General features: G+C 37.7%; 1 protein-coding gene across 2 annotated transcripts; it reads right to left on the reverse strand.

Annotated features, from left to right (window-relative positions):
* Nucleotides 1-860: 860 nt before the first annotated feature.
* On the reverse strand, nt 861-17,597 carry itgb2 (integrin, beta 2). 2 transcript variants are annotated; one of them, XM_035174851.1, is made up of 16 exons: nt 17,491-17,597; nt 13,193-13,244; nt 12,617-12,714; nt 12,211-12,412; nt 11,835-12,005; nt 8,410-8,651; nt 7,431-7,589; nt 7,097-7,192; nt 6,913-7,002; nt 6,656-6,793; nt 5,819-6,009; nt 5,327-5,559; nt 3,766-3,985; nt 3,380-3,594; nt 1,930-2,096; nt 861-1,292 (listed from the first exon to the last, which is right to left on the reverse strand). In XM_035174851.1, exons 2-16 carry the CDS (start codon nt 13,239-13,241, stop codon nt 1,227-1,229), a joined length of 2,337 nt encoding a protein of 778 aa, XP_035030742.1. In that variant the 5' UTR covers nt 13,242-13,244; nt 17,491-17,597; the 3' UTR covers nt 861-1,226. The 2 variants fall into 2 exon arrangements, with proteins under 2 accessions (XP_035030742.1, XP_035030741.1); XM_035174850.2 differs by lacking the exon at nt 17,491-17,597 and adding an exon at nt 15,053-15,231.
* Between the last annotated feature and the right edge of the window lie 496 nt (nt 17,598-18,093).

Here is an 18,093-nt window from a genome sequence, read left to right on the forward strand (position 1 = left end):
GGAGTTTCAGGGGTAAACAGCGTTGCAGCCAAATCCAATACAGTTGAAGTAACTGGTGACCAATTCTTCAAACGTAAAAAGAACCAAACATAAAGGGCCTCCATGTTGCTCCTGTGGTGTCATCCAAGTGTCCATAAGCTACAGCATTCAAATTTGACTGGAAACAAGGTCATTTACACTGTGTTTAGCCTAAATGTCCTCTGATATCCTCCTCTGGAGCATGGATCACACAATCAAGTCAGGTCATTGTAGACGCTTGTTAGTCAACTTCAGATATGAGCTCCTAAAAGCATTTGATTCATAAATCTGCAGAAAAGGTTAACAGTGTTATTTAGTAATTATTTAATTATGTTTTTTATTAACAGCTGAAAACTGCATCAACTTCCTCCTCAGACTAAATGTAACATGAATGAAACTGACAGTTCAGTCCAATGAATACTCACTTTAATATTTCTTTCTACCACATGACCACTGGGGGGGCTCCATACTACACATGCTAATACAATTGCCTTTGTTTTCCTATGAAAAATATGTTCTGATGGTACAGAATATAATATATGTACCATCTAATATGGTGAGACTCAGGCTCCAAACCCTATTAACAGTATCAGATAAGATAGTATCAGCATCTGAGGGTGAATGAGCTCGATGTGTCTCCACTAAAGAATACTGATGACAGCCAGGTCTCTGCCACCCAGGGGGTAATCATAGACATGTGGATATCAGACAGTGTGTGAGAGGGACATCTGAACTGCAGCATTTCCACATTCATCTCTGAACTCTTTTAAATGCAGTTTGCGACTGTGGACTTGGAAACAATGGCTGTGTGTACCGATAGCAAATATTTGATAAACAAAATGTGACTTTTTTTTTTTTTTTATTGAACTTTTAAAAAGAATCTGCCTCTACATGTATAAATACAATCCTCAGAAAGTGGATTGTATTAAACCTGACAAAGACAGGGTAAAATATAATTATATTATACAAAGCATTACAACAGTTTTGATATGAAAGAAAAAGAGAATTGAAAATGAATATTATAATTTCACGTGAAATGGGCAAGGAAATTCAGTGTGCAGGAAATGTTAACAGTAGCTCTCAGTGCAAAAATTACAGAAAAAATATTCCTGAGCATGAGCATTACAAAAGAAATTCAACTAACATAAGTCTCACACAATGATTTTACAAAGCAATGCTGAGCGATCGCCGTGCTGCAGTGGAAGCCCTCATTCTCCAGTGAACGTTGGGTTGGCCACAGTGGTGGTGGCATTCTGGAACAGTGGGTTGTCAGCCTGGTGACAGAGAAAGCCAGATGATTAGTTAACTTCCATTTCCAAGTTCAGCATTTATCATGTCATATTACCACAGACCATGTTGGATCTCCAGAATTGCAAAAACACTTATTGTGGATTAATACTGTCATATATCGCCCGGGGACACCAGTGCCAGGGAGTGTGACATCTAAAGGGTGGTGTAGTTCAAGCTTAATTTCATTTAAATAACATCAGGTTAGTAGGCTGTACGTTTTTTGGGGTTGGGGGTGTATGGTCTCATCGATTGATGTCTTAACATATATATCTACTCCATGACTTAGAATGTGTAGTTGACCTTTCAGAGGGCTTTGTAACATGTAACATTAGAGATGAATGGATGTGAAGCTTGGTTATCAGCATTAAAGTTGAACATCACACGTCCACAGCATACTCTGACCCCCGCAGCCTCATTGTGCCAACATAATACAATAACAGTATGTCCTGCTGTACAGCACACCACACTGCTGCTGCACTGCAGGGTTGTGTAGCCTTTCTTTCAAACAAAAAAGAAGATGTGCCTCTCTGCAAAGTAAGTTCACACTAAGTAACAACACCTTAAAATCCCTAAATGGTGATTATTTCTAGTTGTGTTAGCAGTAATAAAAAAGTGTCTCACCTTTGCCCACTGTGACTTCTTCTTTTCATTTTCAAATTTCCTGAACTCTTTCAGGTCCTTCATGTAGAATAATAACTTGATGAGCATCAGCACCAAGATTCCAATAAGAGCCACAGACACTATGGAGCCTCCAATAATAGCTATGACGTTGGGTGGTTCTGGACAGTCTGGAGGAAGAGTTGTAAATCATGAAGCTTTTACACATATCCAAAATGTAAGGAGGTGTACATGTATGTCTGCTGACTTGTTCAGACTCTCGATGGCAGTGTTGGTAAATCGCTCAGTATACTTGGGTAAAGACTGAAATGTCAACTATAATTTGAAAAACTGCCATAAGTGGAATTTGGTTCAAACATTCATGTTCTCTTCAGGACAAAATGCAATTACTTCAGATACAAATTCTAGTGCCATCATCAAGGCTAAGTTTATATAAGTCTAATACCGTAGTTTATGGAATGTACTAAATGAATTACCCCTTGAGATGAAGTAACTCATTTTCAAAATTATAAAACACAAATCAGCAATACATAACATTCACTGCTGATACACACATACATACAGCTCCTTCATTACCTCACCCCAGACCTAAAGCATTGGGAAAATAAATACATGAACCTGGATAAAACACATAATAATAATAGATCTCAGGTAAATAGGAAGGAGGGCACTTTGCATCTGGCAGGGTATTTAATTGGATGAAAATAAATAATACGCAAATCAAAGGATGACAGTATGGTGTACAAAACCTCACTGCTGACTTTTTACTCAGTACATGGTTCCTTGCTAGAAACCAGTTTTGAACCAAGTTGAATTCAGAGTGTAAAGAATTCTAGATTTGTAATGGATTAAAGTCAGAAGTGCAAATACTGGTGTCATCAGCAAAAAGAGCTATACCATCTTTGGGCATATTGGTCTTATCATTAAGTGTGTTCAGGCACCTTGATGCTGCAGGAAGTGATTGCACTTTCAATATTATTTAAATGGTGCAAGATAGTGATTTTTAGCAACAGGAATGTGTACAATGTACACTTGTTACACACAGATGTTTCTTCCTCTACCTGCTAAATCTTCCATTATAATCGCAATGGGTCAGGGTGTTGGGACACCTGCCTTTTAAAGGTGAAGCGATATTGCACAATGATTCATGTATTGCATTTTTTGCCAAAAACACATCCATGATTAATTATGAGACTACCTATAAGAACCCATTTTAAACCATGCACCATTGTCACCCTTTTTCTGCCTTGCAAAAGTGGATTTAGACATGCCAAGAACAACCACATGGGGTTTACATAACATGGTACATGGTGAGGAAGCTGAAATAGAACCCATTGTCTGGTATATTTAACCCTAACCCGAAACAGTATATCCACATGTAGTGCAATAACAAAATAGTTGTTAAATAGAATAGCTCTGAAGTTGTTATCTGTATTTTCAATTAACAGCTTACCTCTCTGTTTCAGAATTTCAGCCCTGTAGTAATCCTCTCCAACCAGCTGTTCCAGCCTATATTTGATCCAGCAGCCACCTGAGTCCTTCTGCTGGCACTGCTTGCTTGGTATTGTGAACTGCTCTACCATCCCATGAAAAATGCTCTTGCTGCAAGCCACACTACAGTTTTTCTTAAAGGGACCAGAGTCAAAGCCGAGGCATTCAATGCAGTTCCTGAAAAATGAATAGCAACAGTTCATACTTTAAAGTAAGCCTAAAGATCTCAACATAGGCTAGCAGTAGAGATTCACTCTTGACAAAATACTGGTAAGTCTTTCTTTTGTAATTCGGTGAACTAAACCTTTATTAAGTATTTTAATATTAAGTTGAGTTTGGAATCCTTACAGTTTGGTCTGGCATGCGTCAGGGCAGCCAAGGCAGTTCTGGCAGTGTGGCCGCTGGTATCCCTCCTTACACTGACAGCGGTTGCACTTGCAGGATCCTCTACCGAAGCACACGGTGTTGTTAAGTGTTCGACAGCCCTCCTCAGACACCATGCACTGACAGGCTGAGCCCTCGTAGCCTGTATTACAGTCACATGTTCCGCATTTGCACCTACCATTTCCTGGAAATTGTGGAGAATGAAAAGGAGAGTTAGAGCATGGAAGTTAATGGTTGGAGGATCTTAAGGAGGAATGACCTATTGATGCATAAAATGATAGACTGCATGATAGTTGGAGAAAACTGTGAACCATGCAAAGCTTAGTGGACCAGCAGACTAAAATATAGAGGTGAATGTGAGCATAAGGGTTCACTTTAAGGTCCCTTATCAAAACATTAGTATATACTATTTGTGTTATAAAAATTATAAGGTCCTGTGGTTCATGGCATTATGGTGAAATGTCACAATGCAATGGCTTCCTGGAAGTGGAAATGCAAACATACTACGCGATTTTCAGCCCAATTTGCCAGTCCCCAACAAGTTTTGCATGGCTCATGCCCCTGGTCAGCCCTCGGTCAGCACTCATCAATCGCTATGTGTGAACTCTTCCAAGACACGATTAGAGAAGCTCGCCAATGTGTTGCAGACTTCGAGCAGATGTCCAACCTGCTGCAAATCTAGTTGGAATCTGCTCCAGCCAACTCCAGTCACTCAGAGTGCAAGACGGGGTGAAGAATGGTGAAGTTACATAAAGTGGTGAGGTCCCCCCCAGACACGGGTAAGAAAGAGTAAGAAAAAGGACCCAAAGTCGAAAGACAGGAACACTAGGGACAATAAGAGACAAACTGACAAGGAAGGAAGGGAACACACATACATGTAGACTGTACATAAAGATTGACGATGCCGTTGTACGAAAATGAAGCTGAAATATCCCACATACGGGTGCTGCTATCTTGCGAGAAACAATGAAATACAATACAATACAATACAATAATAATGTCATATCATAATGATGCAATTCTTTACATATGATCATGGATTATTTTTGCAATCTATATAAGCTTGATGTCATTTCTATAGTCCTACAGGATGCATGGGTACCTTTAAAAATACATGTCTGTAGTATGTAATTTTTGGACTTATTAGACTTCATGATGTAAATCATATGATGGGGAATAACTTTCTGAATAATATGAATAATAATATTATTCATATTATCATAATAAATTAGATTGACTTATTTGTGTACATATCTTTGAAAATGTATTTTTTGGATCACATTTGTTGACCTTGACCTTTGACAAATCAACTCCAGAACCTAATCATGTAATACTCTCCTCTTCCAACACACACACACACACACACACACACACACACACACACACACACACACACACACACACACACACACACACACACACACACACACACACACAGGCAAGAACAATCACCCTCTTCCAGTTAAGGTACAGGATAGGGTAAAGCGTAACAATGCAGAGAGTAACAAAATGACTGAAACCCTACCTCCGCACAGTTTATTCTGGAACTTTTCACAGTGTTCATCATCACATTCGCAGAAGTCACCATGGTAACGCAGTCCATTCTCTGTGGTGTGGCACTGGCACCTGCCACACACACAGTCTCCACGACCCTCACATTCTGTTCCATTCTGCCTCTGACAAGATGCCCGTAAGGACCTCTCGTCTTTATTGCCAATGGAACAGTTGCAGAACTGACCAACAAAGCCATCATGGCAGCTGTAATCACAATATAAAAGGCAGTTCAAACTAAAAAAAGTGAAACATTGAAAACATTAAACATTGGGCTCATCATTTACACACACAGCTCTGTGAAGTCCTGTTGCTACAATAATAACAGAAAACTAAGCAGTTCACTTCCCAAGCAGTAGCTGGTAGCTTTATACAATTATATCATATAGAATAGTGCTTCCCATTACTGCTATAGGGTTCTCCCATTTGTTGAGGTGCTCTTACACTCATTGGTTGTAAACCTTACCTGCAGATACCACAGTGAACTCCTCCCTTCTTATTGCAGTGTGTGTGGCTTATGTCAGGAGGGTCCTCACACTGACACTCACAGTTTGTAGATAAGCTCACTGTCAATGTGTCCTTAATGCCCAGTGGTCTGATAGTGAAAGACTTGTTCTGCATACACGAGTTTGCTGTGACAGTGACTTTAAAGGAGATCTGAAGAAAAAGTAGTAGTATAGGTGGCGAGTAAGGCAGAGGTGTAATAACATAACAAAAACTAAAATATATAAACAAAAAACACGAATATTCTTGATCTTTTCTCTCTTCTAACACCGAGTGTTAAATGTGGGAACTGTTGGGTTACTCATGCCCTTTCTATGAAAAGTGACCTCACATCATAATATAATTATGTTCTGACTTAGAGCTATACAAATAAATTTGAATTAAATTATATTTCCAACATTTCATGAAGCTGAGGTTTAACAGTCAGTTGAATAAGCTGATAGCCAATGTGGGTTTGGGCATTTGATGGACACAGCATGTCCGACTAGAAGGAAACAAAAAAGACTCTGAACATAGTGAACAGTTTACATATCCCATCTGATCGGGGGATGCCTTTGCATCACCTCAGAAGAGCTGGAAGAGGGGGCTGGGGAGAAGGGTGACTTTGTTAAGACTGCTGCCACCAAGACCTGGACCAGCATGGCAAATGGGCAGATTGCTTTTCAATAAGAATCACAATGTAAACATGGGTGATTCCACTACAAAGATATAACCCAAAACAGATGGAACAAGAACTTTGTGCACTTGACATATTTCACAGTGAAAAACATGCTGGTATGTATAAATAAAAAGAACTGACCTCTTGTCCCACACGCACATTGTCACACACCCCTTTGCTCTCCTCTGCTGGTCCTGCATTTTTGCATATAGGTGTGTAGACAACTCTTACATTGTCTGGGAGATTGTCATGGGTCACAGTTACTTTGGAGGACAACCGCTGTCATAGATCACACATTTAAGAAAATTATATTCACCAAAAAGCACAAAATCAGGAGAAGAGATATGGTTGTATACAAAAGGGGAATATTAGCAAAATGTCTCTATGAAACAACTTACATTGTAGGCACTTTCAATCAACTGGACAACATTGTCAGAATCTGATGACAGAACTCCCACCTCTGATTTTGGAATCATTTGAGAGAGTTGCTGGGAATAAATAAATTTAAAAAACACAAGGTGAAATAAACAATCATCATTTGTTCTGCAGGTAAGCAAAAAATGTAAGGTCAATTTGACCTACCTTGTACACATTCTCCATATTTTTTGTCACTGCAAATATTGGTTGAATATTGTTTTTTTCCAACTGCATAGCTAATTGTCCAACAGAAGGGTAGTCCTGCACAAAGCAATGGAATCATGTGAACATAATATCCATGTTACAGCTCTTAAAAACGTGCAAGTGAACAAAATGGAACAGTTGTTTTTCAAGAAAATCTATTTGGAATTATTGTGATGATGATGATTGAGAATAAGACAATATGGATCATTTTTTCATATTTTGCGCACAAACTTTATTATGACATGGCACTGCAGTTCTGATAACTGTTGATTCCCTGTTGTGATTCCATACTTACCATCACACTGCTCTTGGTATAAAGGTTGTTCTCCATGTGGCATTGTTCATCATTGGGTTCCAGAATTCCGGCCAGTTTTCCATCACCAGCCATGTGGAATCCATCATCAGTGGTCAGTACAATCAGTCGAGTGCTGCTATTCCTCCATCCAATTTTTCCCTAAACAGCATTATGTGTGAGGGAGCTAGTTAAAGCCGGTTTAAACAGGCCTGTATCATACTGGTTTGAAAAAAACAACTTTAAACCTCACTAATCTGCGATGCAAATATGTTTGAGAATAAAGATGATTCCTGCTTTGAGTGTGTTGTTGTCATTTTGACGGAAGGAGGAGATGAGTGAAGGGTGCAGAACCCTGGGATCAGTGTTCAGTTTTAATGTTAGGTAGCCTATGTACATGCCTGTATTTATTCCTGCAGCACTACAGTGAATATCATGTACTTGTTCAATTTCTCTGGTGTCACAGAGAAGGAAACTACTCTATTATTGGATTTGTTGATGGTTTATCTTTTGACTTCATGCTAACATTGCATGTCTACTATCACTGGTGCACATTTTGTTCAATGTACACCAGAGTAATATGAGCTTCTACTCCAGAGTTAATTCAAACTTAACTGAACGGATAAACCTTGAAACTGGAAGAAATAATTGTCATATTAGTTCTGACCTGGACACTATCCATCAAACCAAAAGGTGTGAGCCCATAGAAGAATTATTGTCGAGTCTTGATTTCTTTTGTTGGTTCAATTTTCCATACTTATTGTTGTCAGTTGTGGTTTGTACCTTGTACAGCTGTCACTATCAATTTAAGCTAATACCACCTGCTAAAAGGCCTGACCTTTGTAAAATGTACAATATGAGGTATTTCTACTAGAGTGGACACAAAAAGAGGGTTTTCTAGATGTACTCTTTTTCAATAAAACATACTCACTTATCTTGTATTACTCACAGTATATAGTCATTTCTTTGGTTAAGTCCTTACCCCGCATACAGCAGCCTGAATCATGGCATCAAGACTCCCTTCAGGAGAGTCCAAGTTCCCAGAAATGTACTGCTGTGTCACTTTTGTTCTGAAATCATCCTCCCGTGATGTCATACTGAGCACATGTCTGTAGCCAAAGGCTGCCTGACACTGTTGGTAGTTCTCATCACATGGCATCTTCAGTTTGTCCTTGTTGGTGTTGGTGTAAGGGAGGACTGTCTTGTCAACGAAGGCACCAAACCCTGTAGTTATAGAAATCTTTATTACTAACTAATAAATTCATAATTCTTCTTTTTGTTATACAGCAAATATTTAGGAAACATGTCAGAACACTTTAGAATACAGCCTGTAATCGTATCATAATCTGTTACATGAATTTGTGCAAAATTTGCATCATCTAGGGAGATGACTCAGTCAATGCATACACTTTATTGATGTCTGGTTATCAAGAAAATATATACTTTGAATTTAATTGTGACAAACATTTGATTCACTACAACCCATGGTCATTTCATGGTCAATCTTTGAGGAAATCAATGAAACTTTTTTGCTTTCATCGTGGACATTTTTGGATTGTTAAATAGAACAATTTGACATTGCATCTGTAATAATTTCATGGATGAACATGTAATGTTGCTTAAAATGCTACATGAAAAAAGTTGATATTTGATTGTCATCAATGGCTTTTTATGTCTATTTTTTATAAACGTGTGCGTCACACAGAGATGTGAGCCCACTTTAAAAGGGGAAACTGATCAGTCTGTTAAGACTGATGAACTACCTAATATCAACAGGAATCTTGAACCAGCCCAAAACACTGATGTACTAATCAGATTTAATTGAAAGGGTATGAAAACATACACTGGAAATATTTCATGGAAATGTCTGATAAAACTATTGAAATGCAGAAACAGTTGATTGGCCACCTCCCAGCAGATGAGTTTAAAAGGGAGATTGGTTTGAAAAAAGTGGCTTTAGATAACCAATCGGTGAGTAATGTTAAACAATGGTTACGGGACAATGGCCATCAGGTTGATGATTTTGATGTTCCAATAAAACTCAAAAGTTACGGCTTTTCACTGAACTTGCAGCTGCGGGTGGAATGATAAGTGTTGGAAGGAGGTGATGTCTCTACATTGCTACTCAATATCCTTGTAGGAAGACCTGCACTCATAAAAATTCAACATTCACCTGTTAGATCCCCTGAACGCATTTCCATCAATTTCACACACTCAATGCACAAACACCCATACTGCATCCTTCCACCAAGTGTCATGGTAATCCATCCAGTAGTTCTTGTGTAATGCTGTTAATAACAAACAAACGCTTAAGAAAACATAACTTCCTTTGCGGAGGTAAAATGCAAACCTGTTTTGTTAGACCATATTAATAAAAGAAGGGATGTTTTTGTTGGATCTATGTGTGAATCAGTTTACAACTGTAAGTGTTGGACTGTGCTGCTCTATAATGTTGCTGTTGCTGTGTTGATAAATAAAGGAATTGACAGAAATATTTTGGGTGTGCAGAATAATTTGTGTGGAACCTGTTGACAAACTATAATTATGTCAAACTTAAATAATTAACTGGATGAAAACCTAATGTTTAATCAATTGAACTTAATTATGTTATTCAACTTCTATAAGATATACGTTGAAAGGTCAAATATAAAACATGTAGCCTGTAAATATAATCTTTAAGTCCATGCACCATACTTGACTTAATTTAGGCATGCTTAAATATATATTGTTCATCAGAAGTTATATTTTTTAATTGGCCCAATTCACAATTATTGCATTACTGAACACAAATTCATGAAGTTACATGACCCTAATTATTTTTGTCTCTAACTTACCGAATACAATTTCGTGGGACAGGTTGACAACAAAAAAATAAATCAAAGTCAACGCTTAATTATTTTGAGCGTGATTGACAAATGCAGTGAAACTTCAGGAAGGCCATTACAGTTTATCATCTGGAAATGGTAAATGTATTGTATTTTATCGTTTCTAGTCTTTTCAACAACTCGGAGCGCTTTACACTACAAGCCACATTCACTCTTTCACTTACAGCTATTTGCCTGTTTTTTTCTATCGCATACCACTCTCACAGTGGCAGCACAACGGTCAGGGGCAACTTGGGATTCAGTATCTCGGGGGATCTAACAGGTGAACCACCCGTTTGAAACAACGCATATTGACAGGTGTTATGGACATCAAGCTTCACTTAGTTTAGCTACTGTTGCATCTCATCCTCTCAAAAGGGCAACACTGCATTCGAGAATCACAATGCACCAACATCAAAATAAATCTAAATATCAGAGGTATAATAAGGGATTAATGCAGCTGTCTTCTCATGATAACACTAACCAAAGCAACATCCACAGTTCACTAAAGAAGCAAAGTGAAATCACAACATCACTAGTTCAATAACATATTATCCTACAGTATTTATCTTCGAATATGGAACAATTATTGAATCTTTTGAAATTGGAAAAACTAGAGCTTGTCCCAAGCAAGGTTACTGAAGGGCCAAGTCAAAGTTAAAGTAACATTTTGGCAATGAAAGTAAAAAAACTACAGCCATTATGGAATGATTCACACTTTGCCTACAATTCAGCCAAATATGTAAATGCTTTGCAGCCTTTTTCAAAAAAGATACTGTACTGTATCTAAGAAATATACATCACACCCAACAAGCAGCTAACATTAATAAAGCTGCCATACAAACCTAGGAAAGATGACAAACTTATGGTTTGGACCTGGTCAATATACATTAAAAACAAGTCAACCATTTGGTCAGATACTCTATTCAAGACTCAAGAGTCGAGTCATCAGCATGTGTTGATCAGTATCATCAGAATGGATCTGTTGATAGACACCAATGTTTCTCCTCTCATGGAACCTCTGGAGGTTATTTTCAGTTTTATATATAGTAGTAGAAGACGCAGTAGTAGTAGTATACTACTAGAAGTAGTATAGAAGAAGAGAAGGACATAGATTTTTAGGGGTTTGTGTGGTGGCCTGAAGGAAACTGGATTAAAGATCCGATAGAATAATAGATTCTAGCGCATCTGTCTGGTGCCACCCAGCTGTTCTTATTGTACTGATGAAATTTGTGAAGCATAATTGTACATGATTGTTATTTATATAGTGCTTCTCTAGTCTTGGTGATCCCTCAAAGCACTTTAAAGTACAGTTTTGCCATTTACCCATTCACACACACATACACTGCATCCATGTGCAGCACTTTCTCTCCTACACATCATTCATACACGGCACAGCGGTCAGGGCGCTCTGAACCATAGTATTGGTATATAGTAGTAAAGATAATTACATTGTAGGTTGTGGCTGTATTCTAAAGCAGTACAAAACAAGAAACATTAGGATTCTGTCAATTCACATTGTTAGATTAAGACTGCCTCATACCTATTTGAGCATGGGCAGTGATATTTTTCAGAGCTGCAAAAAGTTTTTGTCCCAGTCCTTTGACATTTTCCAAGTCATCTTTCATGGAGAAAGACAGGTCCATCAGGTAGTAGAGATCAACTGGATAACCCTGAACTCTTTTAAAAGAAACACTGAATGTGGAAGGAAGCCCTGTAAACACAAGATAAGGAAGACTTTTGAATCAAATCAGTTGGGATGAGCTTATTGTGAAAATTATGGAAACATTGTAAGATTTCTAGAATTTGAGACTTTGAGATCCAGAAATACTGACAGGTGCAAAACAATATTTTCCTCTGATCTGGAACTCAACCACTACATTCCTCTAATTAGGTCTGCACTAACTGATTCCACTTACCAGGGCGCAGTTTCAGACTAATCTTCTGTGGGCTGAGCTGAACAGCACCCTGCTCCTTGAATGAACTGGTGAGAGGATCTCTCTTGATGATGGTGACTCTGTTCTTGGGGGAGATGATTTCCTCCTGCTTACAGCCTTTTGCTATCAACTGAGCTTGGGTGTCACAGCGTGCCGTTTCCCTCTCACCAGCTTTGGTGAAATTCTGGACAAAGGGAAGTCAAAAACACATGACAAGAGACAGCAACTTCTCTTTATTCAAAGTTCACTCATGCTTATCATTATTACTCCCTTGCATCAGGTTTAAGTATTAAGTTAGCTTATCCTGAAAATTCTCAAGTAAATGCCATTATTCAAATAATGCTAAACCCTGAGCAGTGACAGATGTTACATTGCGTTTCTTTCTCACCAGCTGTTGGCACCACACACAGTATGGCCCAGATCTGATACAGTCATTGCAGGTGTTGATCACTGACTTTGAGCAAACTTCCTCTTGTTGACACAAACCTGCAAAGAAAACCACAAACTCTATACAACACAGACCCATAAACTGTTCAACCAGTAACCTGTCTTGTCACAGTGTCCTCACTTGGTACTCCTAACACTACAACAAGATTTAAAAAAGACATATATTTTATCATCATCATTCATTCTTCTTAATTTTGTTTTAGTATTCCTGCTGGGATGAAAACCGTGTGAGGTCAAAGTGACCAGGTTTTACAACTTTAGGGAACAAGGTCCCATGTGAAACTGAATGAGAACATGGCCTGAACATCCTTTATTATTGAAATTCCCTTTTTCCCTTTTTTTGCTCTTGAATTAATTCCAGGACCTGGCTAGTCAATAACAAACTGGTTGCTGTACATTTTGTACAATCCCTGGGGTATTGAACATAGTCATTTGATATTAGAATTGAATAATTGATTCTATATCAACTTATCATTCGATGAACTTAAAGATTTGCAAAAAGGTAGCGAAATCTTACCACTTCCTCCCATCAACAGGAGTAGAAGAAACAACAAACAGCGATCCATCTCCTGTTGACAAAAAGAAACACATTTTCTCTCAGAGCGACATTCACTAGGATCATGACAGGACCACGTTATCCTGACTATCATAGTCATTTGAAATAGAAGTACTTTATCAATGATGTACACCTGCAAACATCAAATATAATGACCTCATTTTTTATTCATGGTATAAATTCAGATTTGGCTGTGTTACTTAGTAGATCGGCGCGTAGTTAATTCTTCTTGGGTCAAGCAAAGGAGTAAAATAGTAAAAACTTTTTCTTACAGCTAATGCTAGGTGTTTATTGGTCACACATACAGATCACGACCAAAAGCATAGGAGCCCAAATAAAATCAACAAATGTATTTCAGTCAGGGGAACACTTACAAGGTGTGACTACATGAGATGACATGCTGACTTTGCATTGGAGGCAAAACTGCAGAGAAGTATAGTTCAACTGTTGCAGTTTACCAGCAGAGGGTGCCAGTCACCTTGGTTTGAAGAATCACTCGAGAGTTATTGCCTACTCTTCATTATTAGTGTATAGCTATCAAATAAACAATGTTATTAAGGGATGGTGCACCTATTTTTTTAATAATTTATCCAAAAAGCTTTCATTCTGAAATTCAGTACACATTTCTATTAAAGCCAATAATATTGTACACCTTGCTTATAAAGAATACATGCTGGACAGGAGGAATACGTTGATGGCCTCACTTTGTAAAGCCAATGTTTGATAGACAAATCGACCTGTGTTTTGTCCATCTGTAGTACTGTGTCTCTGTAAAAACGTCTCCTAACTTTCTCCTTTGCTCCTGACAGCAAGTATATATGAAGAGAGTCATTTGACCGACCCAGTCTCTTGACCCAAGTTTGCTCATAAGAATCACTGAGGCACTTCTGACCTGGGTGTTGGTAGATTAATCATTGAGGCATTTATGCTATAGCACAAAAAAAATGATGCATAACAGTTCATTGGAAATGAGCAACAACTAGATATCAGAACAAAATGTGATGGGTCACTTCTGTGTAGATGAATGTGCAGACAAGAATATACTACATAATTAAATGCTAACAAAATGTCTGCAGGAGGTGAAATGATTTTAGTGTTGGTGCCAGAATAATCTGGAGAATCAAAGGCACAAAGTGTGCTAACCTACATTTTAACATCCATGGTAAAAATAGACACAATCAGCTTGAGTGGTTATAATAGTCAGTGAAATCATTAGTTAACTTCAACCTTGTACAGAACCAGAACTAAACATAAATCCTTATGTTGGCAGGTACTTCTCACCCTATTACTGATAATGTAATAGCTGCAAACAACTCAATACTTCTAATAAAACTGATAATACATGTCCAGTACCTAATGTAAAATAAGGTAGTCAATACAGCCTCACTGCCATAACTGTTACCTTACATCATTATAGATCATAATGTTCAGTTCTGGCTGAGACTATCCAAGAGTTTTCCATTTCCCTACATAGTAGTAGTTTTATACTGGACGGCATTATGTTCAGAGTTGTCCCTAATGTTCTATACTGCGGGTGTTAGTAAATGAGAAGGACAAAAAGCTACAAAACACTTGTCAGTATGATACAGACCAGCTAACTACAACTTTGGATAAAAGGTTTCACCAATCTTAATTTCAAGACTGAGAGTGGAAGACACAGATAGATATAGGTCACATTTAGGTAAGCCTGTGTAAAGATACACTAAAATGCCACTCTGCTGAAATACAGTAGGCCGTATGCTATAGGAGGTGGGTATAAGAGACCATGTATCAACAATCATCTAAATACACAAGCTTGATAATAAATTTAAAAAACCTTACCCTTGGGGAGTTTGTTAACTTGTGATGAGCAGCTCACGATTGCATTTAGAAACACTTGAAGGTAAAAAATATCAAAGGTCCAAAGACAGTAACAGTGAACTACATATGAAAATGAAATAATTTGTCATTTTCAATTTGTGTGAAGCGTCCACCCCCTGTCAGAGCTCAGGCCACCATACTGAATCAAAATACAATCCTTTCCTGTACACTTTTGACACCATAAAAGGCAATAGATAACAGTGAGAGGTTGGGTCATTGGTGCATTTCCTCTTTCAGACTCAGTCTAAGCTCATAAGGAATCACTATCAGTTGTTGATGTATGGTGACACTCAAAATAGATTCTGTGTGTCAGTACATACAAAATAACAAAGCTGACATGTCATTACAATACACTTTACATTATCAGATAACAATGGCAGTTTTGTGCAGGAATGCCATTTTTCTGTTTCATCGTAAAGGTGACTCAATATACTAATTACAAGAGCGTCTAAAGCCCCTGATGACCTTTATTAGACAAATGATTCACACACTGTCCAATATTTCAATGATTATCAAACAACGTTTCAGTCAGACTGAGCTCATCACACATTAGCTACTGTACTTCTCTCCTCTCCCCTCAAAAGTACAAAAATACTCACGAAATAATAAACCTTCCTGTGCTTTTTTAACATATTGCTTTAGGCTGACTTTAAAGAAGTTATTTCTTGTGTTTTTTTTGTGATGTAGTCATGTGATCTTACTTCACATTTCACTTTGTTACGTATCACTTTTTAAAAGCCAAATAATGAAAATATATCGTCAGTATGCTTAACGTGTTTCGTATAAGAGGCCCCAGGCCAAAACTAAGACAAGCAACTTTGATCCACTTTGTCAGATGGAATGACTGGCTGGTAACCACCATATTGAATGCCATTAAGCAGCAACACACCTCTTACATGTCAGACTTATTGTCATCAGTCAAACTAAACAATCTGGTGTAAAACACACGACTATCACCATGCTTGAGCTGAAGCTCCCATGAGAAGAGAGGATAGAGGTAATCTTTGGGCAAAAGCTTTCAAAATACCAGACTGTGGTGGAGAAATGCGTGGACAACAGTTGGACAGTTAAAGGTTCACGAAAGATGTGTCTGCAGTTTGTTCAATGAGAGACTTGAACCTGACTCACTTTTAGGAGCCTTGTGACTGACTGCTCAGACATTCATATGAAATCACTCCTAAAGACTGAAGAGTTTTAGTCGGTCAAAATTCATTAAAAATTCACATTCAATGGCTAACTGGATGTTGAAATCAGGGGTTAGGAAAATATCAACACTATGATTTAAAGGCAGAAAATGGAACACATCTGTTGACTTGTTTCTGTAGTGAATGTATAAAACATGACATTCTGTGTATTATTAAACTGCACAGAGCATGCAAAATAGTTTAAATGACGTTCACCTTGATTTGCTACAGTCAAATATCTCCATCACATTACTGTGATACAAAAAAAATGTGTTTAATAATGAGATGTTACTCATTTTATTTATGTGAAAAGTATAACTTAGCACTCCCTCCTCTGATTTTATATACTCAGCAAAGACAACATCTAATTTTACCAAATGAAGAAGCAGCAGCAGGGTTGTCGACGAAACACAAAAGAAACATATGTAGAATCTCGCCTGCTTTATCTGAGGCAGAAAGTGCAAGGTGATTCTTTATGAATGCTAACTGCTGAGGACCACAGAGTAATGAGGGGCCAATTGGAAACGGGTGATGTGTTAGGTGTGCTGTTGATGCAAATGATAAACCTAAATTCACAGTCATAAACTGCACTCCATTTTGCAAATGCAATAAAACCTGGTGACAGGTGATTGTACATCATATTTACATTTCCTTGATCTGCCATCATAGATCAAGAAAAGCACCATCGCAATTTCATTTTGCAATTGTGTAAAGCAGTACAATGACAACAAAGATAAAAAAACTATACAAAGATCTCAAACACATTTCTTCCTGTCTCAGTTGTACAGGTTTTGAACAATAAATAATAAAAAATAAAAAAAATAGAAACATCTGTAACTGAAATAAAAATGTGTTTCACATAGTATAGTTTAACAGTTCTGGATTCAAAAACTAAATAGAATATACAGTTCCTGTTACCCTTTCTCGAAAATGTGTCAGAAGTAAGCTCAGTCAACTTCCTTTCCGAGAAAAAAGAAGCTCATCTTCCTCTTTCGTCTTAATATAAACTGTCACAAGCCAGTTTTTCCTAGTAGCCTGATTTACCAAATTTATTCTGACACCATGAAATACAATAGCTCACAAAACGTTTGAATATAAAGTTTATTTAGTCCTTTTTGCGGACATTGCTCGAATTAGTATATCCACAAATGGTTATAAAAGTCACAAACACAATGTGTAATGGAAAAAACTCATTCTTGTTAAAAGCAAACTCACCAGAAACAGGAAGAGGCAGCTGCTAACTGTGGTTAAAAGCTGTGTTCAACACTGTGTAGATAGAATTACTCCACCCTCATGACAGGAAGTGTGCAGCAACAAATGTGTTCAAGATAGCAAGAAGACTGAAGTGCAATGTGCAATAGATGCTGCAAGTTGCAGAGCACGTTAACAAAATAACAATATTCACAACATTCATGAGAAAAGACAAAGCCTAACATAAATAGAGAGGTATACCAATGTTTAAAGTATTTATACAAAAGACAAGTCTGACAGAGGTGAAAGGAGCAGTAATAACAATTGTAATGATAGAGGTATTGCCAATAATGGTAGTAGGCATATTGTAAATCCAAGCATCTAGTTATAATCCATGATCAGCTGCCACCACAATCACTATACACAATCACGAGCCATGATGTGGATCTGCAACGATAAAGTACAAGGACTCCGGGTAAGAAGTCAAGTCAGTGACTTGTATTGATAAGACATTAATGTGATGAAGAGCAAGAAGAGGAAAGAGACGTAGAGAAGAGAAGCAGCATTACTAAGATCAGGTCCAAGGCAGCTTTATCTATATAGAAGGTTTTTAGCCTACTCTTAAAT

This window comes from Hippoglossus stenolepis, chromosome 13, assembly GCF_022539355.2.
Source record: "Hippoglossus stenolepis isolate QCI-W04-F060 chromosome 13, HSTE1.2, whole genome shotgun sequence".
NCBI lineage: Eukaryota > Metazoa > Chordata > Actinopteri > Pleuronectiformes > Pleuronectidae > Hippoglossus > Hippoglossus stenolepis.

Coding starts and splice junctions, on each gene's coding strand:
- itgb2 (XM_035174851.1), bottom strand. CDS start 13,241: ATGGATCGCTGTTTGTTGTTTCTTCTACTCCTGTTGATGGGAGGAAGT. Junction 12,715..13,192: donor CCTGTTGATGGGAGGAAGTG/GTAAGATTTCGC, acceptor TTTTCTTTGCAG/GTTTGTGTCAACAAGAGGAA. Junction 12,006..12,210: donor TAGTCTGAAACTGCGCCCTG/GTAAGTGGAATC, acceptor TTGTGTTTACAG/GGCTTCCTTCCACATTCAGT.